Source organism: Cyprinus carpio, chromosome A22 (genome assembly GCF_018340385.1).
Source record: "Cyprinus carpio isolate SPL01 chromosome A22, ASM1834038v1, whole genome shotgun sequence".
Lineage (NCBI taxonomy): Eukaryota > Metazoa > Chordata > Actinopteri > Cypriniformes > Cyprinidae > Cyprinus > Cyprinus carpio.
This window is the reverse complement of record NC_056593.1, coordinates 12,870,953-12,888,716: the sequence shown is the minus strand read 5'-3', so window position 1 is coordinate 12,888,716 and position 17,764 is coordinate 12,870,953. Positions and strand designations below refer to the sequence as shown.

The window sequence follows — 17,764 nt, the reverse complement described above, 5'->3', positions numbered from 1 at the left end:
ATAGATGCTATATATATATATTTTGTGTCACGTGTGTCAGTAAGAAAAGGGAAGGAAACAAGATCTGTAGAGTGTCTGCCCCAGCTTTGAAATCAGACTGTCGAAATCACAACTAACATCAAGAGGAACAACTGCAACATGTTAATGTAGGTAAACCTAATATTTAATTGTTTTAAAATGTCATTTTAAAGCCTGTTTCTAAAGAGTTTTATTGTATTCATGATTTTTGACTGTAACGACCCTTCAAGTGTGTCACAGTTAAACTCAATGAGAGTCTTCTTTTTCAGCAACGAGCAGCTCTGTGTCTTTCATTGTATATGTTAATTTGCACAAAGTGAAGATCATGAACTCCAGACTCTCACCGCTGATCCTGCTGCTGCTCATTACAGGTTTGAGCATTGTGTGTGTGTGTGTGTTTCTCCTCTGTAATGTTTTCCTTTAAATGTGGCTTTAATTATATTTCAAGTGTTCAAAGAGTGATTACTTGGATCATTATCGCTTTATACTTTCAAACAGTTGAAATCATTTCAGAAGAGTTTGACTTGGTGTCCATTAGGTCAGAATGTCAATCTTAATGTTGGTTTAATTTAACTCTCCACGTGGGCAGGATTTTCGGACTATATATATATTTACAAATGTGAGTATAGATACGTTTAAAGGAGTCATGAAATGGTGAATCAAAATGATCCTGATATTTACACATATAATAAAAACATATACTGCACGTTTCAGAACTTAGAACTAACCCGTTTAAAATATAAATTATTCTTTTACACCCTTCTGAATCACCCAGTTTTGAAATTGGCATAATCATGACGTCACTATCATCGTATGTAATCATCAGTGTTGTGCAAGTTACTTCCAAACTGTAAAACATTCTAGATTGCTTCATACTGTTATTTAAAAGTAATTATTTACCTTACAATATTACTGTCTCAGAATTGTAATGCGTTACATTACTCCTGAGTTACTTTCACCAAAATAACTACAGAAGTAGAACTTAACGTTCTAAAATGACAAAATGTACTGCAGAGCATTTCAACACCCAGCAGGGCGATATGGTGTAGCATAATGGACTGTGGGATATCCAGACTACTAACAATATCGCTTATAATCATAGAAGTGAAGGATCAAGACAATGCAATAAAGGATGACAGCCAGAATCACAAATGATCCCAGTCTGTTAAAAGTATGGTATAGGTAAAGTGATTATCTGCAAATATCTGTGAATAGCTTGGGTCTATTCATATTATTAGACAGAGCAGGAATATATGTAATACAGGAGTCATGTAAGTCATATATATACGTATATATATATTTATATATATATAATTATATATATATATATATATTTAAATGTTTATGAAGAAAAAAAAACAAAAAAAAAGTTTCAAACTTTATAAACTAACCTTGAGAAAAAACAATATAAATCCTAAAACTGCATTTCATGACCCTTTAAATTTGACATTTTAACAAACAAACAAATAAATAAATTGAGCAATGTGGTTGCGTTGGCAGAGAGCAGGCATTGTAACATTGTAACATTTTCTTGTTCAGGCTTTGTAACATTGGACCGTCTCTCAGTGACCTGTAGTCAAAAGAGTATTTGTGCATTAAGCGGGTCCCAGGCGACACTGAGGTGCTCTTACTCCAGCAACAAAATCAAAACTGTGTTCTGGTTCAGCGAGAATCAAAGTACAAACTGGAGAAAAAACAATGAACCTGAAGATTTGACTTTAGACTCAGATTACTCAGGACGGGTGGAGCAGATCATTGGTAAATATGAGACCATTCAACTCACAATATCAGACGTGAGAGAGAGAGACTCTGGAGAATATCAGCTCATGTTCATGAAGGATGGAGTTAAACATCTCAGCTCAGCGGCCGTCAGTCTAACAGTCACAGGTGAAACTGAGTCGAGATTCTGGTCACTTCTGCTGTTTTCATTTGACATGTGATGAAGTTTTCTTAATCTTTACTCTATTCAGTCCTGCAGGTGAGGATGAATCCTGCATCTACAGACCAGACAGATGAGACAGTAGAACTGATCTGTGATTCTTCCTGTGATTTCACCTCTGAAGTTCACTATTACTGGATGAAGAATGGACAGTATTTCAAAAATTCAAAGTCCCCCAACATGTCTGTGTCAGTCAGCAGAGATGCTGGCAGCTTTTCCTGTTCTGTTGACCCAAAGCTTAAACATCCCTCCTCTTCTGTGTGTGAGTGTCAAATAATAAACAGTTTTCTATATACTGTAGCTATAAATGGAATAGTATGTGATATTGTTTGTTCATACTTGTGTACAGTTGCAGTCAAACTTTTACATACATTTTGGAGTATCTGCAAAATGTTAATTATTTTACCAAAATAAGAGGGATCATACAAAATTCATGTTATTTTTTATTTAGCACTGATTTTATTTTTATTTTCTCATAAAAGATGCTTACATATATTCCACAAGTGAAAATTATAGTTGAATTTATAGTTCCATTATCTTAATTATCCACGTATTTAAATATTTATGTATTATTTATTTATTTTATTTTTTGTGATAGTTGTTCATGAGACCATTGCTTGTCCTGAACAGTTAAACAGCCAGCTGTTCTTCAAAAAAAAAAAAAAAAAAAAAAAAAAAAAAAAAAACCCGGTGGATCATCCAGGTAACAACATAGTATTAAGAATCAAGCATATGTAAACTGGGTCATTTTTATAAATTCAACTATAATTTTCTCGTGTGGACTATATGTAAACATCTTTTATGTGAAATATCTTATTCAGGTCAGTACTAAATAAAAAATAACATGTATTTTGTATGATCCCTCTTATTTTGGTAAAATAATTAACATTTTGCAGATACTGCAACGTATGTTAAATTTTGACCAAACTGTATATTTAAACAGATTCATTTAAACTGTGAGTTTTGCATGTTAATCTGTGTCTCTTTCAGGCATTTCTAAGAGTGGCTGCTGGGATGTGACTTACACCTCTAGAAGAGTCTGTGCTTTGGTCGGCTCAACAGTAGACATTTCCTGCACATATTCACTTCCCTCTGGTTATACTGTAAATAAAACATTCTGGCATTACCAATCTGGGGGCTTCAAGGATCTGCGTGAGGAGCATCAGTTTGCTGGTCGTGTGGAGTATGTGGAGAACAAACTGAGAATCAAAGAGCTGAAGATCAGAGACTCTGGAGAATATCGATTCAGGATCATCACTAACATGACAAAAGGCAAATGCTCTGGATCACCTGGAGTCATTCTTACTGTTACAGGTAACTGATCATGATAAACTTATGTTCAAAATGTTTTCTGTATAATTTCTAATAGACTTTAATTATTTTTAGGTACACAGATTAAAAGAAGCCCATTCTTTGTATCAGAGGGACAGGAAGTGACATTAATCTGTTCAACTAAATGCACTCTGAACTACAAACATACTTACATCTGGTACAAGAACGGACGACAGGTAACAGATGGATTCACTAAAGACAACAAGCTGTACCTGGACTCAGTCAGCAATGAAGAGCTTCACCAGTATTCCTGTGCTGTAGGAGGTGACACATCTCTCATGATACATGTGCTTGAGTGTGAAATATTTGATGAGTTCAGGTGGTTTCTCTGATAGTCATGATTCACTTCTTTGTGTTGTGATGATCCAGTGGACAGCACCAGCGTTCAGTCATTATACAGTCACTCTGCTGGTGTTTTTTACCTCAGTTTCTCATAATAGCAGCTCTGTGGATGTGGTGAGTAAAATATCTAGTTAAATTCTCAAATCCATGACATACAGTGAATATATTGAAATTAATTCAGATTATAAAAATGTGATTTTTATTTCAACAGGTTTTTCATCAAAATGCATCTCGTTTCAAAACCAAACTGAAAACAAAAGTGAAGGTGAGAAATTATGCATATAGAGAATCTGCTATAATATAAAAGATGCAATGGCAGCGACGTTGGTTTCAATGTATTTGATGTCTTTGTATTTGTCTGTCTCAGAGTCTGATGTTCCACGTCTGTACATCTGCTGTCTGTCCATCAGAGCCGCTGCAGTGATGTCATTGTGTTCTTCCATTGTGACATCATCACCTAGCAACAGTCAGAACTGTCAGCAGCAACATCAGTGATACAGTGATGTCATAGACAGTGACATATCATTGACTGTCAGTCTGCAAAGTCTAATGCTCAGATCTATTCATAGTAAGAGCCTTTCTTCAGACATCAAACTATTTATTAACAAAGTCTCTTTCTTTTCCCAAAAAAGGACTGAAAAATGTCTGCAAAAAAAAAAAAAATCTAGGTTTTGGTCTTTTATTTCTCCTTCTTCTACTAAATCTAAGCACAATTTATTATATTTTTAAGATCATGTAAGAGATTCCTTAAGTGAAGGAGTGAAAGTTCTGTTCTGTTCTGTTTATTTTTTTATCTGTTTTTTTCTTTATTTCAGTATGAGTGAATGCTTTCATATTTTATATTTCAACAGATTTAACCACCAGTGATTAAGTTGTGTGGATTTTGATTGGCTGTCAGTGTTTTTATTGTTCATCATCTAAAAAATAAATAAATTGCTCTGGAAGTGATCGCAACCATTTCATTTTATTTTTTCTCCATGTCATTATCAGCGATTTTATGGTTACAGTTCTTGGTGTGAACAGGCCTTTTGTGTGGAAAAAAACAACAGCAAAATCAATAAAAAAAAGTTTTTTAATAAGAAAAAAAAAAAAAAAAAAAAAAACACCTTGTGTGTTCTTATAGTTTTTGCCGAAGCAGTGCTGTGATAGAGATACTTCCATGGTCTGTGATTTCCTGAAAAGACAGCGTCACCTTTTGGTCAAAAAGAAAATGTATAAATCTGCTCATAACCAACAGTATAATAAATAACGTTTTTCTGAAAGTGTCCTAGCAGTTTGGAGACAGTGACATCTAGTGAACTGTTTGTGTTTGCTACAAATATCTCTCTTTTGCTCGACACTCATCTAGGGAGCCCAGGACGTCACCTAAAAAAAAAAAAAAGTCAAAACTTTTCAACAATCCTTCAACCCATCCCCATAAACCTAAAAAACGAACTCACAAACTGAACCCCTAAACTTAACAAAACGTTCAACAAATACTGACCACGGATTAATAAACCTCAGATTTTGTAAACCGTACCTTCGTCTTTTTTTTTTTCATAGTATCCTAGTCTTCTTTTTTAGCGTTTATTTTACATTAATCACCAATAGGATAATACACCGCCGCCTGTGTTTTATAGCCTAAAATAAAAGGTAAAAAGAATAGAAAATTCCCTGAATTGCAATATTAAAAAAAAAAAAAAAAAAAAAGGTACAAAGCAATGTTATAATAGGCCTAATTATTTAATAATAAAAATAAACAGTGAAGCGTGCATCTAACTCTGGGGGGGAACAAAAGCTAGTATAATAAAAATCACCAAAATAAGTTTTCATGTTAAGAAAGAATAGTACACAAACACATTTCCAAAACTGTAAAAAGTTATTTAAAAATAAAGCATTCATTAATTATTTTATGACAAACATTTTTACTGTCTTAAGTGCACTTATTTATTTTGCCTATAAATGAAAATAATAATAATAAAAATAACTTATTTTTATTATTATTATCACATATTATTATACAGGTTATGCATAAGAAACTTTTATCCAAAACGACTTACAAAAGAGGAACAAATTACTCCAGAGTCAGTCAATGCCAGGTTTATTTTACAATAATAATCAAGTTCTAAGATTATCACAAATTAAACAAGATTTTGATGCACATCTTTCTTATTAAATTTGCTGTAGGCCTATTCCACATAATAATAGACAATAAAACTGTATGTTAACACATAGGCTACCTTTGAGCTTTCTGCATGAATCCGTGAGTACAGTTTACAAATCCGAGGGAACGGATTGCGAAAGCGTGCGCACGGTTTATTAATTCGTGGGCACGATTTGTTAAACCGAGGGAACAGTTTAAGAATTCGTGAGCACGGTTTATAAACTGAGGGGACGGATTGCAAAACCGTCGCCACCAATTGATTTTTTTTCTCCTACAGGTGACGTCCTGGGCTCCGTACTCATCTTTTGTCTGTTTGGCTGCAGGTCTAGCTGAATGTGGCACCATGGATAAAGCTCCTGATTATCATAAATTGTGTGTTGAACCCCACCTAGCACAGTCTTAGATATGTACTTCTGTTGACCTTTGAGTCTAGGCATTGTGCTACTTTTATATAACACATTTTTATCACCGTTTCATATTTACTGTACAGTTTAATAAGCAAGTTTAATACAGCAATTTAATAAGTGGAAAAACTCAGTATTTGTGTTAATATTTTAGGGCCGAGCAGTGCTTTGTCCTGTTTAAACACAGCTTGGTAGACTTCAGTGCTTCATGATCTGAGCTGTAAAATTTTAAGCTTTTGTTTGCTACAAATATTATTTATTTTATTTTACTTAACTTTTTTCATCTTGATCAGACATTGGTGAAAACAAATTAAAAGGGCATCTGATTCCCTGTTACCACATTATTGTAAGAAAAATGTTCAAACATTTATTTATTTAATTTATGGACAAAAATCGCTATATTCTAAATGTTCACCATTGTTATTTAAAACCCATTCCCTCTTATGTCATTTAAAAAATAAATAAATAAAAAAAAAAATATATATATAATATATATATATATATATATATATATATATATATATATATATATATATATATATATCTTTGTTCAAGTTTGTCAGTAAGAAAAGGGAAGGAAATAAGATCAGTAGAGTGTCTGCCACAGCTTTGAAAGCAGACTGTCGAATCATAACTAACATCAGAGAACAACTGCAACATTTAATGTAGGTAAACCTAATATTTAATTGTTTTAAAATGTCATTTTAAGCCTGCCTTTCTAAAGTGTTTTACTGTATTCATGATTTTGACTGTAATGAACCCTTCAAGTATGTCACAGTTAAACTCAAACTCAAAAGTCTTCTATTCAGCATGAGCAGCTCTGTGTCTTTCATTGTATGTTAATTTACACAAAGTGAAGATCATGAACTCCAGACTCTCACCGCTGATCCTGCTGCTGCTCATTCCAGGTTTGAGCATTGTGTGTGTGTGTCTCTGTCTCCTCTTGTGTTTGTGTGTGTGTGTGTGTGTGTGTGTGTGTGTGTGTGTGTGTGTGTGTGTGTTTCTCCTCTGTAATGTTTTCCTTTAAATGTGGCTATAATTATATTTCAAGTGTTCAAAGAGTGATTTCTTAGATCATCATCGCTTTATACTTTCAAACAGTTGAAATCATTTCAGAAGACTTTAAAGGAGCCATGTGTAATGTCTGGCAAAAAAATCAAGTCATACTCCACATTCCATACCAGATGGGGGCAGTATGCCTCAATAAAGTGAATTGGTCTACTCTAGAGTAACAAACGAGAAAACGGCCATAGTCTCTATGCTCCGCCCCTACCTTCACAACAACCCTAGAGCCATAGCCGAAGCCTAAAGGACGTTTTTTTCCCTCCAGAGGAACGTTGGGTGATGTCAAGTGATTTTGAAACATGACATCTTCAAGCTACTCCCCTTCACCTTTACCAGTGAATATGTTCATATTCGTTTTGTTCATATTACATTTTTGAGTTGTATATACAACATTATTTGAATTAATTAATTTGACAGACAGCAGCTGTCATTCTTGGTCAACATCAGACAGCTGATGTTGACCAAGCTAGCGCCAACCAACGTAACCAGAGCTGCCAACTCTCAAGCATTCACCGTGAGACACACGCAATTGACTCTTTTCACACGCTATCAAAAACTTGACCGCTCTGAATATAGTGGGTGAGTGCGCGCGCGGCCGGGGCGCTCTATCGCTCTCTCTCTCTCTCTCTCTCTCTCTCTCTCTCTCTCTCTCTCTCTCGGGTTCATTATCATCGAAGACATTTCAAGCTTCTTAGGTAATGTTACAATTTAGCATCAGCTTGGTAGAGACGGGCTTTGGTAGATAACAGGTGAAAACCGGATCGGATCTGTGGGTAAGTTATAGCTAGCTAATTATCAAACGCAGCTACGGTTAGCCATCGCTAACATTAGCACGTTCATTGAACAGCCTTCGATACATTTCTATGTTATAACATCCCAAAAAAAATATGCAAACATATAAAAAACAAACTTCTAGCGAAATACTAACAGCATCTTACTTACCAATCCAAAAGAAATGTTGCAAGTTCGGAGTCGAACCTCATTTCTTTCAAGTCCATCAGTTGTCTCCAGCGATGGAAAGCAGTGCCGATGTTTACTCTGGTTCGGCTCATTTTCTTATCGGATTTGATTTGTGATTCCGAGCGCGGTTGTTTCCCTGTAGCGGGTGGTGGTGGTAGGTGTCTCTTGCCAAGGGCTTCAGCCATCCTTCCGCTCTCTTCCCTGAACTGAAATGAAGTAGTGGGCTGTACCTTCCACACGATTGACATCAGGTTCCAGTACGCCCACAAGCCGTACGAGTTATTCGTGTATTGCAGGTTGGCTGGTGGTTATGTTGCCCGCATATCGCCTCCCATGGCCGAAACTGGTATTACGACACCTGTCGGGGCAGTGGCTTGTAATGCTAATGCTAATTAAGGTTGATATCTCTGCAGCACTATAACTTGACATTTTTTTAATGACATCATCGCCCTTATTTCTTCTCATTCTTTTGATGCGTGTAGGTCATTTTTTGGATATTTTTACCTCAATTTTTTACACATGGCACCTTTAACTTGGTGTCCATTAGGTCAGAATGTCAATCTTAATGATGGTCTAATTTAACTCTCCAATTGGGCAGGATTTTCGGACTATATATATATATATATTTACAAATGTGAGTATAGATACGTTTAAAGGAGTCATGAAATGGAGAATCAAAATGATCCTGATATTTACACATATAATAAAAAACATATACTGCACGTTTCAGAACTTAGAACTAACCAGTTTAAAATATAAATTATTATTTTACACCCTTCTGAATCACCCAGTTTTGAAATCGGCAGAATCATGACGTCACTATTTCCTCTCAGCATCCCCATAACATGCATCATCATCGTATGTAATCATCAGTGTTGTGCAAGTTACTTCCAAACTGTAATACATTATAGATTACTTGTTACTGTTATTTAAAAGTAATTCCTTACCTTACAATATTACTGTCTCAGAATTGTAATGCGTTACATGACTCCTGTATTAATTTTGAGTTACTTTCACCGAAATAACTACAGAAGTAGAACTTAACATTCTGAAATGACAAAATGTACTGCAGAGCATTTCACACCCAGCAGGGCGATATGGTGTAGCATAATGACTGTGGGCTATCCAGACTACTAACAATATCGCTTATAACTGGCAAAGTGAAGGCTCAAGACAATGCAAGAAAGGATGACAGCCAGAATCACAAACGATCTGCATTTCATGACCCTTTATATTTGACATTTTAACAAATAAACAAACAAACAAATAAATTGAGCAATGTGGTTGCGTTGGCAGAGAGCAGGCATTGTAACATTGTAACATTTTCTTGTTCAGGCTTTGTAACATTGGACCGTCTCTCTGTGACCTGTAGTCAAAAGAGTATTTGTGCATTAAGCGGGACCCAGGCGACACTGAGGTGCTCTTACTCCAGCAACAAAATCAAAACTTTGTTCTGGTTCAGCGAGAAACAAAGTACGAACTGGAGAAAAAACAATGAACCTGAAGATTTGACTTTAGACTCAGATTACTCAGGACGGGTGGAGCAGACGGTCACAAAAGACCATTCAACTCTCACAATATCAGACGTGAGAGAGAGAGACTCTGGAGAATATCAGCTCATGTTCATCATGAAGGATGGAGTTAAACATCTCAGCTCAGCGGCCGTCAGTCTAACAGTCACAGGTGAAACTGAGTCGAGATTCTGCTCACTTCAGCTGTTTTCATTTGACATGTGATGAAGTTTTCTTAATCTTTACTCTATTCAGTCCTGCAGGTGAGGATGAATCCTGCATCTACAAACCAGACAGATGAGACAGTAGACCTGATCTGTGATTCTTCCTGTGATTTCACCTCTGAAGTTCACTATTACTGGATGAAGAATGGACAGTATTTCAAAAATTCAAAGTCCTCAGAAATATCTGTGTCAGTCAGCAGAGATGCTGGAAGCTTTTCTTGTTCTTTTGATCCAAACCTTAAACATCCCTCCTCTTCTGTGTGTGAGTGTCAAATAATAAACAAATCTGTATATACTGTAGCTATAAATGGAATAGTATGTAATATTGTTTGTTCATACTCGTGTACAGTTGCAGTCAAACTTATCTGCAAAATGCTAATTATTTGACCAAAATAAGAGGGATCATACAAAATTCACGTTAATTCTCATAAAAGAACCTAACTGAATAAGATATTTCTCATAAAAGATGCTTACATATATTCCACAAGAGAAAATTATAGTTGAATTTATAGTGTTGTTATGTGGATGATCCACGTTTTTTAATTTTTTTTTGTATTTATTTATTTATTTATTGTGATAGTTGTTCATGAGACCATTGCTTGTCCTGAACAGTTAAACAGCCCGCTGTTCTTCAAAAAAAGGTAACTACACAGTATTAAGAATCAAGCTTATGTAAACGGGGTCATTTTTATAAATTCAACCATAATTTTCTCGTGTGGACTATATGTAAACATCTTTTATGTGAAATATCTTATTCAGGTCAGTACTAAATAAAATATAACATGCATTATACAAAACCACCCTAAATACTGACAAATAAATAAAATTTACAACATAACGCAAGGTATGTTAAAGTTTGACCAAACTGTATATTTAAACATAGATTTAAAGTAACTGTGAGTTTTGCATGTTAATCTGTGTCTCTTTCAGGCATTTCTAAGAGTGGCTGCTGGGATGTGACTTACACCTCTAGAAGAGTCTGTGCTTTGGTCGGCTCAACAGTAGACATTTCCGGCACATATTCACTTCCCTCTGGTTATACTGTAAATAAAACATTCTGGCACTACCCATCTGGGGGCTTCAAGGATCTGCGTGAGGAGCATCAGTTTGCTGGTCGTGTGGAGTATGTGGGGAACAAACTGAGAATCAAAGAGCTGAAGATCAGAGACTCTGGAGAATATCGATTCAGGAACATGACAGACTTAAGCAGCCAATACTCTGGATCACCTGGAGTCAATCTTACTGTTACAGGTAACTGATCATAATAAACTTATGTTCAAAATGTTTCCTGTATAATTTCTAATAGACTTTTATTATTTTTAGGTACACAGATTAAAAGAAGCCCATTCTTTGTATCAGAGGGACAGGAAGTGTTATTAATCTGTTCAACAAAATGCACTCTGAACAACAACACCTCTTACATCTGGTACAAGAATGGACGACAGGTAACAGATGGATTCACTAAAGACAACAAGCTGTACCTGGACTCAGTCAGTGATGAAGAGCTTCACCAGTATTCCTGTGCTGTAGAAGATGACACATCTCTCATGATACATGTGCTTCAGTGTGAAATATTTACAGATGAAGTACATAATATTTAGTTAGTGCTTTAATGTCACAAGTGTGTATCATATTTATATCTCATTTCTCTTTGAGTGTATCTGAACTTGTCTTATGCTTTTGTTTTTGAAGACCCAACAAGTCCAGAGTCCAGCACAGCTTTACTGAGCACTGTAATCATACTGTCTGTATTGCTGATTCTTATGCTCATAGGAGTCGTGTGGTACAGGTAAAATTCTGTTTAATATCGTGTATTGTATTTTTCTCTTATGTCCACTTGTAATATTTGTCATGGGAACAATTTGCATGACCATTTTCCACCTTCTCTGACTGAAAATATTAGTTCTCATGATGCCTTTTAAACAGGAGGAGAAAGAATCATTCATCTCAACAACATGAGGACAATAAGGGGAGTGCACAGGTGAGAGCATTTAACAGATTTAATTTCCCACACACACACATGCTAAAATATATTTTGCGTTCTTTCACTGATATATTGTTTTCTGTCCTCTTTTCTGCCCAAACTCTTAGTCAGGTCCAGCTATGTTGTATGATGATACTGCAGCCTTGTCTACAGTCTGCACACAACAAGTTCACATAAAGGATCAGGACGTTCATTATTCAACTATTAATTTCAAGCAGTCTCACACAAAGAACACAGCTTCGGTTCCTACTGCTGTTCATTCAACCATAGATGATGTTCATTATGCTGCTGTGAAGTTCAGCTGAACCTTAGCTAAGCCCCAGCTTAAAATACACCTATACTCACCAATCCAACATTCGCATCTGTCTGCTACATAGTTTCAAGCTTTTGCTTCTAGCTTCAAGCAAATCCTGTGTATTTACATATTTTTAAACCATATTTTAATGCTCAGATCTAAAATTCACTGTAGAATCTGACTCCAAACGTGTGCATTTCTTAGACATGTGGATCAAACTAGAAGATGGTAGACTGACCACAACCCTCTATGGTAAAGAGACTGATCGCAATTCGTTCCTTCTGGCAAGCAGCTCGCATCCCAGTGCCCTAAAAAATGGCCTGCCTAAGAGTCAAATCTATAGACTTAGACGGATTTGTCATTCATTTGAAGAGTTTAAGGAGAATGCTATAGATATGAAGCAAAGATTTCTAGCCAGGGGTTATCCCACTAAAAGTACTGAAGAGGCATATAATATCGCCCTTTCTACACCACGGCCACACCTTTTGAAAAAGAGTGTTAAAAAGGATAAAAAGTTTTATGTCTCCTGCATAACTACTTTTACTCCAAGATCCTTTATAATTAAAAACACCATTATGAAATATTTGCATCTAATATCTGATGATCCTTCTCTTCAGGATAAATTTAGGGATCCACCTTTGTTTGTGTCCAGACTGGGCCCTAACCTCCGCAATAAGGTAGTTAAAGCATGTATAAAATCAGCTCCTACCCAAACACTCTTAGCACCTCTTAGGTATGGTAACTATCCCTGTGGCTATTGTGCCCAATGTAATAATACACTGTCACTTTACAGAGTGTGCTCATTCAGTCTCTTCTCTCCGTTTTCAGGTAATTGAGCAGATTAAATTACCTAGAGGTGGCAACATTGATAAAGTGCTATTTCAAAGGGAACTGTACTGGATTCATACTTTGGATGCCTTACATCCCAAAGGTTTAAATGTGGACTTCGACATGAGTGTCATGCTATAGTCACAGCTGTACCATTTTTATAAGTCTTGAATACTGTTTTTATAAGTCTTGAATATTGCAGTCTATGAAGTATATTTTTGTATATTTGTATTTATGTTTGTTTCTTGTAGTGGGGATTTTCACTATGGGGAGTAAAGGTGTAAATTACCTAGATAACTCAGTATGTCGGGTAGGTTAAAGAAAAACTACAACTCCCACCATTGGACTACAACTCTCCTACCTGGCCTTCACAGGTGTGGTAATCACTGTTGATTGTCCTGATGTGTTTGAACACAGTTAAGCTGATTGCTACATTTATTGTCTGTATGCCCTGAGGATGGTCGTTTGACCGAAAGCTTGGTGATTAAATTTGCTTTAAGGATTCAAGTGTGTGGACAGTTTATTTTTTGAGATTTTCAGTCTTGTTTGTCTGGCACCTTGGTGATTTTGAGTGCGGTGTAACTCCTTCTAAACCATATTTTACTGAAATTATCCAAAGTTTGTGGTGAGTAATTCAATGGGTAAACATAGATGTGTATATTGTTTTTTTATTTTCCAAATTATTAAATCAGTATGTGTTTCATAAACAAAGAAGATGATTCAGTATTTATTCTTGCTTTAGTCTTTACACTGCCTTTGTCAGCAGATTATATCCCACTACATTTAACTAGGCAGCAAGGCACAACATCCACATACCTGTATATCATATTTATTATGACATGTCTATTTGTATTTATTTTTATTTTTGACCAAAATATCCACATGCTGTTTAATACAAAACTTAAGGTTCCATTGAGATGGTCATTTATCAGTGGTAACAGATAATCTATATTTAATCAATTAAATGGGTGTCATATATAATAATAATAATAATTTTATTTATATATATATATATATATATATATATATATATATATATATATATATATATTATATATTAAGATGACTCATATTTAATAGTAGCTGTGTTAATGAACCCATGCCAAAGCAACAAGCTGTTCTTGAGTTCTATTTTGTTTTTTCTGTAAACGAAAGCAAATTGCTCAACTGCTAAACACATTTTTTTTACAATAAAGCAAATTTACATTATGCAAACAGATTTAATTTCTAGAAAGGAGTCTCGAAAATCTTTGTGAGGTATTTGTAACAATAAAATTAAAAAAAAAAGGCAAACCAAAATTAATAAGCCATCATTTCATTTTTCAAGTTTGTTTTAAGAATGAATGAATGAGGCATTTATATAGCACTATATTGTGTATTGCTGTACATCATCATGAGGGGGGTCTCTCCTCAGCCACCACCAGTGTATAGCATCCACCTGGAGGAATGGACGGCAGTCACAGTACAATGGTGCCAGTGCGCTCACCACACACCAGCTACAGGTGGAGAGGAGAGAGAGAGATAGAGCCAATTCAGTGGATGGGGATTTATTAAGAGGCCATGACTGACAAGGGCCAGTGGAAGGAATTTGGCCAGGACACCAGGACACACTTTTTCTTTACGAGAAGTGCCATGGGATTTTTGTGACCACAGAGGGTCAGGACCTCAGTTTAACATCTCATGCGAAGGATGGGATATATATATGAAATTAAATGCACTAACAATTTATTGCCAGTAGATTCAGGGAATTGTGGTATTTTAGAGATCCTTGATATTACCATGACTTTTCACAGAAGATCATGGGATTCTCTTAGACTGCTCAAGTCGGTGTGTGAGGATTTGGGGGCACACAAGTAGTTATTTTCTCATATGAAGGAGAGAACAGGAAAGAGAAGCTTTTGAATTAGGGAAATTTACTTCCTTTACTGTCCTCATCTCCTCTGTGGTTCCTCAGGGTTCTGTTCTTGGCCCTGCTTTTTTTTTCTTGATATATGCTTCTATTGGAATTTATTTGCATACTATGTGGACAGTACTTAGTTGAATCAACCATTAAAGTATAATGATAATTCTAAACTAACTTTTCTGCTTGATTGTGGATGATGTCAAATGGATGGCTGTAAACTTGCTCCAGTTTAATGAATCAAAGTAAAGTGATAGTGTTTTGCCCATCTGATTTAGCCAAACAATTAAACATTTTATTCCTCTTTCCATTAATTTAAATACTCATGTAAAGAATCTTTGTGTACCCAACATCTCTAGCCATGAGTATGTGAAGGTTTAACCCTAATTCTGTTGCTCAGTAATAAACAATAAAAAAAAGCATTGTTGGGAAATATAATTAGCAATCCTTGTAAAAGAAAATAGAATATTTTTTCCTTCACATCATCTTCAGGCAGAAAAAAGAAGGAATCAAGATGATTTGTGCTGAAACCTTACCAAGCGCAGTATTTAAACCCCAGTTGATTTAGTCTTTGTAAGACCCATAATCTTGTGTCTTCAGTTCAGTAGATGGTGGGGGTGGGGTCTTCCAATGCAGTTGAAAGAAATACATTCATTTACATATATATTATTTTTTTCAGCTGTCATTAAAGTTTAAGAAGAATATACAAATAAACACAGTGTTGTTAATTTATGGGAAATCAAAGTTTTTTCCAATAACTACACTTAAAAATTAAGGTTCTTTATTGGCATTTATGGTTCCATAAAGAACCTTTAGCATCCATGCAATCTTTCCACTGAACAAGAGCTTCTTCATAGTGGCCTTCAACTATAAAAACTCTTTTATACAACTTAGAAAATAATATAATAAATATGTGACAGGAAATTGGTTCTAGCTATTGGTTGTTGATTGAATGGAGGAAGTTCTGAGAGTAAACTCACAGTCAGTTGTAAGAAAGGGAAATATGTCATCTTTACTGACAGCTTATGTGCTTTGCAGGCAACATTGCGATTGCTTTTTAGCCAATCGCATGAGCTGTAAATGACATGTGAATAATCTTTCTGAACCCGCAAACTTTGACCCCTTGGTTAAACAGCAATGACAGGAAATGAGAAACATGTAACGGCCTTGATGAGTGAGCACAGCCTCTAAATCAGTATTATAACCAGTTAGAGGATGTGAAATAGGGAACATTTTATTAACTGGTGTGCCATGTATAGTTTATAGCCAAAAACTAGTAACCTAGTGAGATGTGGAGGAGGGTGTTTTTTTTCCACCACAGGATATTTAGTAGAAAAGGGAAGGAAATAAAATTAGTTTCTTAATTTGTTTCTTTACATCACCCTGCTACTGTTTTGTTTTGTGTCTTGTGCTGTATATGTGAATTTATGCAGAGAGAACATTGACTTCAGACCTTTACTAATCCTACTGCTGCACTTTCCAGGTAAGAGTATTGTGTACCAGTAGATTACAGTTTTGTTCACCAAAATTATTCAGATGTACATTTCTATACATTTCAATGTAAGATAATTACTTGTTTACAACTGCTTGTAGTGTATGCAATGTCATTGGATTGCACCTGTATATACACCGGTTAGGACTTGTGTAAATACACACTTTGTGGCTTAACTAAATCTTTTCCATTTGTATATGACAGATAGTCAGTGAAAAAGAAATACATAATATGTAAAATACTTTTGCACTTTAGATTTGTTGAACATTAATTTTATATAGCAATTTTACCAAATTAATTCACATTTTTCCAAATTTTTCAACATAATTCAGAATCGTATTATAAATATATATAAAAAAACAAAGTTCACCAAAAAATGAAAATTATGTCATTTATTGCTCACCCTCATGTTGTTCCAAACCCGTAAGACCGCCGTTCAACTTTGGAACACAAATTAAGATATTTTTTATGAATTCTGAGAGCTCTCTGACCCTCTTATAGACAGCAATGTAATTACCACAATCAAGGTCCAGAAACGTAGCATGGAGATCGGTAAAAAAAATCCATATGACATCAGGGGTTCAAAAGAAGAAGCTACAAGAAAATCTCCTATGCAAAGAATACAAAAATAACAACTTTATTCAACAATTCATCTCCTCCGTATCATCCTGGTGCCATTTTGGAGAGTATCCACTGAACGTAAACAGCGTATGCTGTTCTGTGTCAGCTGCGTCATGCGGATACATTGTTTTCATTCAAATCAAAGCATAAACAACGTAGAAAGCATATCCATGTGATGCAGCTACGTTTCTGGACCTTGATCATGGTAATTACATTGCTTTCTATGGGAGGGTCAGAGATCTCTCAGAATGAATCAAAAATATCTTAATTTGTGCTCCGAAGACGAACAAAGATCTTACGGGTTTAGATTGTCATGAGGGTGAGTAATTAATGACAGAATTTTCATTTTTGGCCGAACCAACCCTTTAATCTAATTCTGTCAATTATTATGCAAGAGTATATAAACTGCTGATTGCCTCACTATTGTGACAGTTTTTCCACATGTTGATTACTACTGTACTTTCATTTCTTCTTTTCTAGTCTCTCAAGAGTTAAGATAGCAAGCTTAATCTGATTACCTTGGTCATACTCAAACGCCACATGCATTTGTGAACTGAAGAACATGTAAGGGAAATTGGACAGAATTACTATTTTACGGCTGATCACTGAGACGGCCAGCAATTCATTGAACGAGCCGTATAACATCAACTCTGCAATGGATATTAATATCCAAAGTATAGTGAAAACTATTAATTAGTGCAGTAAT

At 35.3% G+C, this 17,764-nt stretch overlaps 2 protein-coding genes and 1 long non-coding RNA gene across 3 annotated transcripts; all 3 read left to right on the top strand.

The window, feature by feature from the left end:
- The first annotated feature begins 1,562 nt into the window (after positions 1-1,562).
- Positions 1,563-12,275, top strand: LOC109109871 (sialoadhesin-like). Its single transcript, XM_042711947.1, has 7 exons — positions 1,563-1,905; positions 1,989-2,219; positions 2,948-3,271; positions 3,344-3,553; positions 11,631-11,727; positions 11,865-11,919; positions 12,030-12,275. Exons 1-7 carry the CDS (start codon positions 1,845-1,847, stop codon positions 12,225-12,227), a joined length of 1,176 nt encoding a protein of 391 aa, XP_042567881.1. The 5' UTR covers positions 1,563-1,844; the 3' UTR covers positions 12,228-12,275.
- Positions 3,689-4,308, top strand: LOC122134894. Its single transcript, XR_006153189.1, has 3 exons — positions 3,689-3,745; positions 3,843-3,896; positions 3,999-4,308. It is a non-coding gene; the product is annotated as an uncharacterized LOC122134894 (long non-coding RNA).
- Positions 12,276-12,400: 125 nt separating the features above from the next.
- Positions 12,401-13,547, top strand: LOC122134886. The gene is made up of 2 exons (XM_042711948.1): positions 12,401-12,894; positions 13,046-13,547. Exons 1-2 carry the CDS (start codon positions 12,424-12,426, stop codon positions 13,184-13,186), a joined length of 612 nt encoding a protein of 203 aa, XP_042567882.1. The 5' UTR covers positions 12,401-12,423; the 3' UTR covers positions 13,187-13,547.
- Positions 13,548-17,764: the final 4,217 nt, after the last annotated feature.

Excerpts from the sequence above, each read along its gene's own strand:
- LOC109109871 (XM_042711947.1), top strand. The coding sequence starts at position 1,845 with ATGTTCATGAAGGATGGAGTTAAACATCTCAGCTCAGCGGCCGTCAGT. Across the intron at positions 2,220-2,947 it reads ACATCCCTCCTCTTCTGTGT|GCATTTCTAAGAGTGGCTGC; the intron begins GTGAGTGTCAAA and ends TGTCTCTTTCAG. Across the intron at positions 11,728-11,864 it reads ATAGGAGTCGTGTGGTACAG|GAGGAGAAAGAATCATTCAT; the intron begins GTAAAATTCTGT and ends CCTTTTAAACAG.
- LOC122134886 (XM_042711948.1), top strand. The coding sequence starts at position 12,424 with ATGTGGATCAAACTAGAAGATGGTAGACTGACCACAACCCTCTATGGT. Across the intron at positions 12,895-13,045 it reads GCCCTAACCTCCGCAATAAG|GTAATTGAGCAGATTAAATT; the intron begins GTAGTTAAAGCA and ends CTCCGTTTTCAG.